Source organism: Calliphora vicina, chromosome 1 (genome assembly GCF_958450345.1).
Source record: "Calliphora vicina chromosome 1, idCalVici1.1, whole genome shotgun sequence".
In the NCBI taxonomy this organism is placed as follows: Eukaryota; Metazoa; Arthropoda; class Insecta; order Diptera; family Calliphoridae; genus Calliphora; species Calliphora vicina.
Genome location: NC_088780.1, coordinates 166,709,561 through 166,722,498, shown reverse-complemented (window position 1 = coordinate 166,722,498; position 12,938 = coordinate 166,709,561). Strand labels below are relative to the sequence as shown.

The 12,938-nt window shown below is 32.0% G+C and overlaps 1 protein-coding gene across 2 annotated transcripts in view; it reads left to right on the top strand.

Annotated features, from left to right (window-relative positions):
• Positions 1-12,701, top strand: part of LOC135948683 (protein Skeletor, isoforms B/C) — a 92,259-nt gene extending 79,558 nt beyond the window's left edge. Inside the window, exons 5-13 of one of the 2 annotated variants that reach the window (XM_065498082.1) lie at positions 6,922-7,140; positions 7,242-7,442; positions 8,587-8,607; positions 8,895-9,219; positions 9,283-9,497; positions 9,559-9,830; positions 9,901-10,031; positions 12,167-12,330; positions 12,404-12,701. In XM_065498082.1, the coding sequence (XP_065354154.1) occupies positions 6,922-7,140; positions 7,242-7,442; positions 8,587-8,607; positions 8,895-9,219; positions 9,283-9,497; positions 9,559-9,830; positions 9,901-10,031; positions 12,167-12,330; positions 12,404-12,574 (1,719 nt within the window). In that variant the 3' untranslated portion in view covers positions 12,575-12,701. The remainder of the gene's footprint in view (positions 1-6,921; positions 7,141-7,241; positions 7,443-8,586; positions 8,608-8,894; positions 9,220-9,282; positions 9,498-9,558; positions 9,831-9,900; positions 10,032-12,166; positions 12,331-12,403) is intronic. The other variant, XM_065498083.1, reaches the window with a different exon arrangement.
• The last annotated feature ends 237 nt before the right edge of the window (positions 12,702-12,938 follow it).

The following is a 12,938-nucleotide window of genomic DNA, read 5'->3' as shown; positions in this document are numbered from 1 at the left end:
AAACAAAGTAAATAAACAAAAATAATAAACAAAGCAAAATATGTAGTCAGATCAGATCTTAGAGCAGCAAGCAGCATTTAATACTCGTACTTAAATCCTTTTGTTTTGTTTTATTATTTATTTTCTTTTTTTTTATTATTATTTAAAAACCAACAATGTTTGAGAGAAATTTACTCACACAAAATCAAGCGAAATGGCAACAAACTAAAACAACAAAAATTAAAAGAAAAATCTGCATAAAATTATTTACGTATAATTAGACAAAGAGTACCTACCACACTGCATACATACATACAAATACAATGGATGTAATGGATGAGGAAGGAGAATTGGGTAAATAAATATTTTAAAGATGGCGTCGTAGTCGTCGTCCTCCTTATAAACATCAACGTTGTAGTAATAATAAAATTTACGGCAGACATTTTTGATTAATACAAGTGCTACTCACAATAAGTACTCAAACTGTATGTTTGTATATATGTACTACATAAACTCACAACCCCCCCCCCCTCTCACACACACATACATATGTAGATACTTAGTATATAAACTTACAAATACTTATACTTATTTATTTATATATGGATAGTATAAATTTCTATACATATGGAGAACGAAATACTATTAACACTCTCAGCCACAAAAATAACTCAAGCACAGTTTATATCTACATTTATAGGATATATAATAGGGTATCCATCCATTCGAACAATTTCTTACGAATAATTAATTGATGCGAATAATTCGAACTATGCACTATGGCCGAAAAATCCCAAGTAGCGGCAAAAACTATTTCCGGACATGCTAGCCTCACCAAATTTGGTATTCATTCTTCTACTGTCAAAATATACGATTTGAGTAAAAATAGGCGGCCCCATTTTTATAGTCAAAAAAAATTAATGTCTACAGAACTATGTACGTTTACTAAAACTCTACATTTATAGTTTGGTTATACATTTCTTCAACTCTTTCTGCCACAGTTGTATGTCTATAAGTTTATAATTTGAATAAACTTAAATTTTTACTTTAATTGGGGTTCACATATTATGAAAAATAAGAAAAAATACAAATACAGTAAAAAGGTTTTTATGGACTAAGGTGGTTAGTTTATTAACCACCATGGCGGTTGGCATTAAACATAATTATGATACAAATTTTCGTAGTGTATAAATTTGTTTGAAAACTTATCATTTTGACAACATTTTCTGAACAAAGCAAACGAAATAACTGTGTAGGTGAGACATTATCCAATTCTTTTATATAATTCGGTATACCCGCACCTTCTGTGTAATCAACCGGCTCTTCCAATCGACAATTTTTTCACCATTTTGGTTCCACAACAACAGAAGTATTAGCCAAATTTTTTTGCCTGGAGCCCTTAAAGGTATGTCACCGAGCACCATCATCAGATCGACTTGTTGCTAATAGTTTTCTTTTTCTTCGGGTACAAGACTGCAGACACATTACCATCGGAAGGTATACCCTTGAACAACATATCTTCAATTAAACGTTCATTGAGTACACGCGGCATCCTTACAAAATAACATAATATTGTTACGTTTTAACGTTTTCAAAACGTTTGGTTTATTTCCTTTAAATAAACCGGACACTTTTGATTGCAAATAAAAGCCGTTTAGTAGTTTGAAAATTGTAACAACTCTTTATTTATTCAAATGTACAACAACAACAACAGAATTAAATAGTCACTCAATGTTTTTTTTATACACGTTTGTAAATTCTCAGAAATACAGACACAATTTATAATGTACACGAATTTACTTGGAAAAAAACACAACACACTTTAAGGCACTCAGTTGATGTTTATTCGAAAAGCGTCTCTGATAAACTCACTAACGACTGCAACCTCTGCCACTATTTATAACACTGCATTACCATTTAGAAAGCTCTATTTCTACAATGTTCCTTAACTGAATATTCGAATTAAAACAGCGTTGCCAACTTACGATCAATGGTCAACTGAAAGCTTTTATTTTATAATGCCCACAGATATGTTACAGTTTGCTATTACAGCACTGTTATTTGAAAGCATTATGCTACTTTTAAATCAGCCCTTAAAATCGTTATATTTGAATTCAAGCACAATTTCGTAACAATATTATGTAGAGAAATGCATTGATGCATTAATTGAATGCGGGAAAGCCCCTTAAAAAAACTGAGGTTTACAATATTTCAAATTAATATATTAATCTGACCAGAGCAACCTGACGGTTTTGCCAAAAAACTTAAACGAAGACTTAAAAAGATTTAATTGTTTAGCAAAATGCCAATAGATGTCACTAAACATTTTTAAAGACTCTTGGAAAGGTGGTTAGTAAAGTGACCACTAAACCTTAGACAAAATTATGAAAGTCGTGCCAGTTTTTTCAAATTCGTTTTTTTGCCGCAAAATTTTTAAATTCGGTAATGTAATGAAGAATACCGGAATGAAAATATTTATTTTAATTTTTCATAATTCTGAATTTAAATAAGTAATAATGATATTCACAATAACGCGTTCCAATCAAAACGAAAGTATTATATCCAATTCACGGTTTGCGTTGATATTCTTACATACAATTTTTAGCATAACTAGGGTTTTTATCCACGGAATTCCCGGTACAAATTTCCTGTAAATTTTTCTAATTTTTCGCTACTCGATTTCAGTGATTTTTTGTCGGTAATCCCATGCTCGGTAAATTATTATTAGTTTTATTTGGGGTTTTTGGAATGTTTAACCAAACAGACATACGATTTCTATCGATTTCGTTAAATGAAAATTGTGGAAATTTCAAAGTGGTATACACTTACTATTCATGGTAAAGGGTTAAAAAGTCCTAAGTAAAACTAATGTTTTCATAAACAGAATGTTTTTTTTCCAAAACCAAGTTTTTCTCAGAAATACTTAAAAATAAATGGTTTTGTGTCATCCTGGGACTTTGGTCTTCAAAAATTTTTGGCTGGCCTGAGCAATATTTGTAATCCGTGTCAAAATCACCACTTCTGAAATCGAATAATTTGGATACCCTAATATATACACAACAAATAGAAATTCCTTTGCTCACAAACACATAAAAACTTGCTTTAATAAAAGAGAGAGAAAGCTTAATTTCACCATTAACCATTAGAATGGTGAATTTAAATACCACAACGCAATACATACACAGTTTTAAAAGCTTTTTTAAAAAGTAAGTTTCCTTTTTCCTATTTGTATGCTTGTGTGTGCTCTGTCAGTGTGTGTATGAGTATTTGGGAGTTTTTATTTTATTTTGTCAAATTCCCCCCAAAAAAGTGCGCGCGCATTGTGTTTTGGTCGAAATTTTTGTCTCCTTGAATCCATTCAAGTTTATTCAATACAAATACCATTGTGTGAGTTTATATGTATTTTTTATGTGTATATAATCGTAATTAAAGTTGTGTACATAAATATATAAATTTATATTCATACATACGTAGGGTACATATAAATACTTATACTCTTATGGGTAGATTTATTTTTATTTACCTACAAAGTTTACACCATTTACAAATTGCATTTTATGGAAACTCTCAAATGTACATTAATAACATGTATGTATATTTGAAAATGTATTAATATTTTAATGAAATTTTACACAGTCAGTAAATGGGTCCATGGGAGGCCTTCCAAAGTACGCCGATACACGTAAACTTTATTTTGGGTGATAAAATCGAGTGCTATATTTCGTTTTCAAATATCACGTCAAAATCAGGAGATATTTCATTTTTAAATTTGTTGATATTTTTTATTATTTTTTAAGGAAAATTATTTTATTTGTGGTTTATTGGTAAAAAGTTATTAAATTTTTTTTTTAAGGTTTACTCCGTTTCAAAAGAGGTTTCGAAATCTTTATCTTAAAATTCGAGTATAATCTTAAATAAAACAAGTAAGAGTGCTATATTCGGCTGTGCCGAATCTTATATAACCTTCACCAAATTATACTTCAAAATAAAAATTTTAAATATTTTTAGGTAAACAAAATTTGTTTTTTTTCCAAAGTTGTTTTTTTAATTTTTTGAAAAAAAAAATTCTTCTAATTGTTATTTTAAATTTTTTTTTGATTTTTTTTTTTTTTAAATTTTAAAATTTTTTTTTTGTTTTTTCAATTTTTTTTTTTTTTGGTGAACAAAATAAATTTGGGTATCAAAATTGTTGTTTCCGATTTTGACCCATTGTAGGTCCAACTTACTATGGTCTTATATACTTCGTTGCAAATGTCTTCGAAATATCTATCATTAGATATCCATATTGTCTTAGTAATCCAGATATAGGTAAAAAATAGGTCAAAAATCGAGGTTGTCCTGGTTTTTTCCTCATATCTCAGCCATTTGTGGACTGATTTTGCTGATTTTAAATATCAAACTTCTCGAAAGCATGTCTGACAGAATTATTGAAGATTTGGATCCCGAAGATATCTGGGGTCTTCAGAAAATTGATTTCAACAGACGGACATGGCTTAATCGACTCCGCTATCTATAAGGATCCACAATATATATACTTTATAGGGTCGGAAATGAAAAATGTAGAAATTACAAACGGAATGACAAACTTATATGTATATACCCTTCTAGGGTATAAAAAGCCAATGAAAACTAAAAAAAATTAATAACTCCTCTTTTTGCGTTCTTTAAAACGGAGTATAACATTGGATTCTTTACGTATGTATATCGGTATTTTGCAAAGGAGTGCCACATGCATTGATTGATTTAATCCGGTTTAATTACCGGGATTTACTCCTTTAAAGTAAAAGCAACAACGAATAGAAGAGGCATCACTTCCCAGCAAATAATATTCTGGATTTGGAAGCAATAAATATGATTACTGCATCTTCTACTGCTACATTAATTGCATCCTAAAAATATTGCCTTACTAAAATGATTTTGGAAGGCATACATTAAGCTATTCGTATAGGTGGTGAAGAACTTAGACAAAATCAGCTCTTCTTGTTAGGCAATCACTGGGTCTGTAAGATTTTATTGCTTCTCAGCAGCTCTAAAATTTATGTGCACAATTATTTGCACATATTTAATTCGATGAAATCAGGTTGATTTTAAAGCTGTGAAATATGCTTATTTTGGATTCCTTATATAAAAATCATGTAATCTTTCATGCGAAGTGGTAGCAGTATACAAGTGCTCTCTGCCTTACAAACCTGCTTCCGAGGAAGCACCATTTTTTGCTGGGTTGGGGCTTAACTGGACGCCTCGAAGATATCGATTATGACGACGAATATGTCTCCTAGCCCAGACATTCAACTATATAGCAGCTAAACTAGGGGAAATACAGACCACGGCAAGTGATTTTATGCTGCGTTTAAATACCACCAACAACTAATAGATTCAAATATGAAACGTAAATCTTGAAGATGTCCAATCGTTTATATACACAGAGAAAACAGATTCGTGATAGCAACCGAATTTGTTGCCAATCGAATGAGTCGGTTGCACACATAGAATTTTTCGATTCTATCAACAGAAATTCAGTTGATAAAGAAGAATTTCGGTTAAAGTAACCAAACTTTTGTTACCACTTCTAAAATGTTGTAGCCACAACTGTAAAATTCGGTCATGAAGATAGAATTATTCGATTGGCAACAAATTCGGTTGCCAACACGAATCTGTTTTCTCTGTGTATGTATCTGGGTAGTGTCATATCATCATCAGGCGGCTCGCGAAAAGATAAGTATTGCAAATCGTATCAAAATCATTTGAGGACCAAGCTCCACCTCTTTTCATCTAATGTGCATTCCATTGTATGGCTGTGAAACATGCATCACTACAGCCAGCGACTTGCAATCCTTGCAGGTATTCATTAATCGCTCATTACGAAAACTGCTCAAGATATTTTGGCCTAATGTTATCTCAAACAGAGACATGTGGAAAAGAGCAGTTGAAACACCAATACGTATCCAGATCATCAATCAAAAAACTTTATTGTGGCCCTTTGTTCCATATTGGAACCATAGGAATCAATATGGGGGATTTCATGTCAAGTGAAGTTTGAAGTCGATGTCAAGGATAGGATAGTGATTTAGACACAATTTTCCAACCAGATCGGTCGAGAACTCTCTGATTAAGATAGGGTCAAAAGTTGACATTTTCGCCAAACAGGTGTTTTTTCTCATCCATGTAACTTATTAACTATGTGTCATAATTGTTTAGATAGCTATTTCTTCATTCTATCGAAAAAAAATTTAAAAAAAAAATCAAATTTTTTTCCGAAATCAAAAACTTTATTTTTCAAAATAGGCCTTTTTCAAAAGAAAGCTTAGATTTTTTCCTTGAAGACCTTTTTTTTTATCTGAATTACTATCCAATAGGACTTACCTTGGTGCAAATTTCATCCCGATCGGAAGACATCGATTTCAAAAGTTGGTTCAGATCGGTGTTTTGATGTGTATTTTCAAAATAGATAATTTTACATACAGTGTAATTTCTTCGGGTTCATACACATTTTGTATATGTTTCTAAAAGAAAACTTAACGTAAATGCGTAGATCTCAGAAAAAAATTAAAGAACATTTTCCTTGAAGCAAAACCAACAGATTTTTAAAATCTTGTATACCATTGGAAATGGTTTATTTACTTAAACTTAAGAATATATATACCTACCTATACATACTAAAATTAATACTATAAATATTTGTATCTTTATATACTTAGATATAATATACAAAATAAAAAAACTAAAAATTTTTATTCTCTTACACAAACATTTATTATTTGTTTTAATTAAAAATCTTCTTTTTGGGGCAAATTTAATGAACATGTACAAATGAATATACAATTGCTCTATAGATAAATAGATACATAAATATATAATACGAGTATTTCAACAAACATATTTAAAAGAATTATATTTTAAAGTAAACTTTAATTTAAAAAAAAATTTCCTTTTAATTTTCAGGTTGATTTTGGTGAAGTTTTCATCCCACCGGGCATAGATGTGCCCAAGCCACGCGTTTTACCGGAATTCAAACGATTAGCTCACGGTTTAAGATCGAGCAATATCAGTGTCTTAGATGCCAAAACATTTTATATACCAAATCTACATTACGATGGTGCCGGACCAGATGCCTACTTTTGGGTGGGCAATGGTACGGAACCGAATATTATGGGTATTAAGGTGGGTTCAAATCAATAAAAACTCTTATGGAAGTTGAGCTGAAATGTGCAAGTTTGTTTATTTTATATAGCATTACTAAATTTGTTTTAAATTTTTCTTAGGTGCCCAACGAAATCGGTTCCTTAGAACCTCTACGTGGCTATCAGGGAGAAGATATTGAAATTCAATTGCCCGGTTCCCTGACCGTTTACGATATTGACTGGCTTTCGGTTTGGTGCGTTGAGTATAGACATAATTTCGGTCATATTTTTATACCCAAAGATTTAGATGTACCACCAGCTTTGGGACAAACTAAAATAACCGTAAGTAAAATGTTTTTTGGAATTCAAAACAATCAAAATTTAGTAGAACATCTCACGAGGAAAAGTTTGTGCTGTTGGTTATTTAAGAAAAAATATATAAAATTTCAAATAATGCGGATTGATTTGTATGTAAATTTATTAGAAATTTGTGTAATTTAGCCTAAATTAGTTTATTTTAGAGGATATTAATCCTAAACTTAAACAAATCCATAACTTTACCAACAAGATTTATAATATTACATTGTATAATATTACACCTAAAAAATAACTTTAAAACGTGTTTCTTCTGATGCGAGTATTTCAAGACGCAGAGAAAAAATGTTTACATGTAACCTCTTTAATAGTGTTACAAGTTTTTTAACAATATTATAGTCACAGTAACTATTTACATGAATGTGGTAACCATATTATGGTTAATTTTCGATTCACATGATTGTATCAACCATATATATGGTTACAGTAAACAAGTATATGTTTGTGACAACCATTTATATGATGAAGGACTTACCATATTATGTTGCTCTCATAATCTGAGAATAACATATTATGATAAAATTATTCATCATAAATATGGTTGTCACAAACATATACTTGTTTACTGTAACCATATATATGGTTGATACAATCATGTGAATCGAAAATTAACCATATTATGGTTAACACAATCATGTAAATAGTTACTGTGAAATAGTTACAATAAACATGTACAACTATGTTATTTCTCTGCGTTAATATAATATTCTAATCCCCAATGTCTACTTATTTTTAACCTAAAGTTATACTGACAGCTTTCATACAAAATTTATTTTAACAGACTGTATAACCTTAAGCTAAGAAATATCGAGACATTGTTAAAATGGAACGGAAAATATATTTATTAGTTTTCTGTAGAAAACAACAGCCCTCCAACGTGAGTTGTTCTAAACTTTAGTACCTTTTTTTTAGTTTTTGCTTTAGTTTTAACATTAACAACAATTATTTAACTACCTTTGTCCTAAAAACATTTATATTTGTATATTATTATTATTATACGTATTATTTTTTGCTCTAACAAAATCATGGACATTTTTTACATTTCGTAACCAAACATTATGTATTTTTATCTTTTGTCACCAAAACAACCAAATAATATAAAACTCATTAGCCTCCATGGTGGTATTCTCCTGTAAGTACTAGTCAATAGCATAGAATAACTGACTGGAAGCGAAGACCAGCTGTCACAAACACACAAATGACAGCTAGCATATGTATAATAAAAAGAGTATTGTTAAATTTACTTTAAAAATAGCTTCGCTTCTCATCATTTATTCTGTGGCCAATAGTTTAACAACAACACAAACATACCAAAATCAAACTAATAGTGCTCATTATTAACTAAACACAAAAACCCCATTCCCCAGCCATTTGCATTTAAATTAATCATTTATTTATTGCTTAACTTTTACTTTTTAGACTACTACAACTCCACGTCCTTCCTACTCCAACTGCCGGGAATTGTTGCCCAACAAGTTGCAGGTGAAATGGGAGTTACAAGGAGAGTACATACAAATTGATTTGTATGGTCGCATTAATGAAGATCAGTATATGGCATTTGGTTTGTCGGGGGCCAATGGTCGGGCACAAATGTCTCAGTCCGATGTAGTGGTGGCATTCTATGATACAACGGCTCGTGTATTCCGAGCAGAGGATTATTTCTTGTCTGATTTATCGCAGTGCGATGGCCAAAATGGTGCTTGTCCGGATGAGAGAATAGGGGCTCGCAACGATGTGGTGGTTTGTAAGTACTTTACAAATATAGTATAAGAATCTTGTAGTAATTTTGCAAATTTGTCCATTTTAGTAAGTGGCGATCGTAAGAATGGCGTTACCACTATTAGATATAAACGTCTTTTGCAAACCAATGAAGCTATTTATGATGTACCCATTCCCACAGAACGTGAAGTGTCCGTTATAGCGGCCATTGGTCCTTTGAATAATCGCAAAGAGGCCAATGCTCATTCTCACACTCCCAGCGACCATAATGTCGATGACATACGCATTAATTTCTCCTCAAAGGTAGTGAATCATTTATTGGATTTTGTTATATTCAGTGTTACTTTAAATTTCCTTTATTTAGAATGATAATACCTGCAAAACTTCACTGTACAGTGTTAAGGATGAGAGTGGTCCCACGGCTTGGCCTACACGTAAAATCGATAATGAAAATACTTTTACGGCTAGAATTGGTCCAACCGGTGGTAAACGTGGCTACACTCCCATCACTGGCGAACCGTCTTGGGGTATTGCTTGGTATATTAACGATTTACTGATACCCGAAATCACCGTGGAACGTGGTAAAACTTATGAATTCTTTGTGGAGGGTGGTGATAATCCCAGCCAACCTGCCAGGTGATTATTAAATTGTATTTAGGTTATTCATTTTATATGTTTAATTAATTACATTTCTGTTTGTGCACAGATACCATCCATTTTATATTACTGACTCGCCTGAGGGAGGCATTGGCCAAAAGACTGGTTTGGAATTGACTAAACAAAAAGCATATGCTGGCGTTGAATACGACGAAGATGGAAGTCCTATACCCACTGCTGGTAAGTTTTAAAAATTTCCTAAATTCAATGACATGTTGCTAAAAACCTGGCTGATTTACGTGACCACACCACGCAAAGAGATCTTTGAACTAGATCAAGACTGGGGCTGGTGAAATGACTACCAGATTCAACCTGACACATTTGTTTACACAGTCTGGCTCCCGAGACCTCTCTCTTAGGCATATACTTCTACGTTCGGTAAATGTAAATTCATTAAGAAATATATGTCTCATCAAATGAAGAGGCGGACATTAACAGAGAAGGCTAATAACTTGTTCCTCCTTTTCGCGGCTTACTGGTGAAAGTGTTGTTCGAAATGTCTTTCCGTTTCTTTTCCAAGAGTTTTATAGTGTGTCACCAGATCCAATAACCCAGTTCTGTTTTGGTTGAGTTAACTCCTAGCCCACTGATCATGACTAATAATATTCAGTTCATCGACCAATTGAACAATAACCAAGTTTCGATCTATCGATATTTCCAAGACTTGACAACTCTCAAATTCGATAATATTCAGTTAATGATTCAACATATAGATCTTCTAGAGACTGTTGAATTGTTCGTTTCGTTCGTTATATTTCTCGACAAATGAAAAAGCAGACATTAACAGAGAAGGTGATATACTTTTGTCTCCTCTCCGCGGTCCTGGCAGCTTCATGAGCTTCATTCTATGACCAGTTAATACTTCCGATAGCAACGAAACGTCCTTCCAGATTCCTTCCAAGAGATTTATAGTGAGTCACCAGATACAATAACACAGTTCATCTGATAACCATTTATCATGTCTGATAGGGAATAGTTTCGTAGCCGTGATAGTCCGAAGCGTAGTCTATTTGGTAAACAGAACTGGTAATGTTTTGGTGCAGTTAACTCTTAACCCACTGATCATGGCTAATAATATTCAGAAACATTTCTTGAGCCATCACTAACTCATCCTTAAATTCATCAAGCAATTGAACAATAACCATGTTTCGACGTCTCGATGATTTCCAGACTTGTCAATTCTCAATTTCGACACTATTCAGTTAGTGATAGTAGATATTTCATCACCTAGATCTAGATCGACTTTTCGACAAATGAAGATGCGGATATTAACATAGAAAGTAATAAACTTTTTGTCCTTTACGTGGTCCCGGTAGCTGCGAAAGCAATTCATGAAAGGATCACCCTGTGACCAGTTAACACTTCCGATAGCATCTAAATATTCTTCCTGTTCCTATCATAGTGAGTTTTTCGCCTTTAGCATTTTCTCTTTGTGGTCTAATTGGTATTTGTGATTTGCTTGGATAAATTCCTGACCCATGCTCTGTTTTACAGTTGCTGATCTTCGCTAATCATTACTGCAACCAAAAATACCACATCTTCCATATAAGAAACAGCTTTCTGTCCAATTGAAAAATAATTGATAAACAACAATCAGTGATAGTAGAGGAGAAATAACCCTACCTTGGGGTGTTCAACGTCCAACTTGTTTCGGCCTCTCGCTCTTTGCAAGAATTTCAATTTAATTAAATATGGTCACTATAGAGTTTCTGTATAATTCAGCTCTGCAGCCTGGTTAATTGTATTAGTTGTTACATTGCTTCTTTCTATATTTAGTAAAGCTGACGTCATATATTATTTTAATTCAAGTGATCTCTCATGGAAAGCAGTTCTGTTTATGTGGAAACATATTTTTTTCAGGGCGAAAGTCCTTCACATTCTCATGATTATACCCTTCACCTTCGTGAGAAGGGTATATAAGTTTGTCATTCCGTTTGTAATTTCCCCAATATAATTTTCCGACCCTATAAAGTATATATATTCTGGATCCTTATAGATAGCGGAGTCGATTAAGCCATGTCCGTCTGTCTGTTGAAATCAACTTTCCAAAGCCCACAAATAACTTACATACACGATTCATACATCAATATCTCCGGAATTCTTCCAGCTCAGTTGATATTTAAAGTCCAGAAAATCGGTCCACAAATGTTTGAGATATAATGAAAAAACCAGGACATCCTCGATTTTTGACCTATTTTTACCTATATCATAGTCATTAATATAGACAATATGGATATCTAATGATAGATATTTCAAAGACCTTCTTTACATATCTAATAGTCCTAATACTGATTGGTTAATATAAAATTTTCCAGCTGGTCGCTATTGTGAGTGGACACACAAAACCATAGATCGTTCAGCCGAAATTGAAACATTCGAAGAATACATGAAAACTCTTACCCTGTTATGCGAAGAAGGTGACCCGGGTTATCTTAATTGGACGGTGCCCATGGACGCTCCAAATGTGCTGTACTATCAGGTAAGACAAAAACCACCATAACCATTTGTTTTAGGAATTTATGGAAACTTCTAATATTTATAAATTCAACTAGTGCTTTACCCACAATCATTTGGGTTGGAAGATCAATGTTATTAACAATAAAGAATCAGCCGGTTCTGTACATCATTCCTCCGTTACCTATACAATAATGCCCTGTCTTTTGACAATAATCTTTAGCCTGGTTGTAAGAAAGATATTCACACAAATACAATTTATTGCCTGATAGTAATTAAAACAACAGCAAATATATTTTTAAAATTTAAGTTCAACAAATCATTTAGAAAATCAAATATAAAAATAATTTAACAGAGTTTTTTCTAACAAAACTTAAACCAATATGAAGACATAAAAATTAGATAGAAAATTGTTTTAAATTATTAAAAAAAATAAAGAAAAATACTAATTAAAATAATTGTATTTAATAAAATAAAAAAAGAAATCTGAAGCTATTTAAAACTATATGCAAAATTTAAAAAAAGTTACAAAAGAAAAATACTAAAATGTAATTAATATCAAAACAAGAGAAACTCGCATCAATTATTAGATTTTTAGGAACAGAAATTTAATTGAACATTAAACTTTTTGAA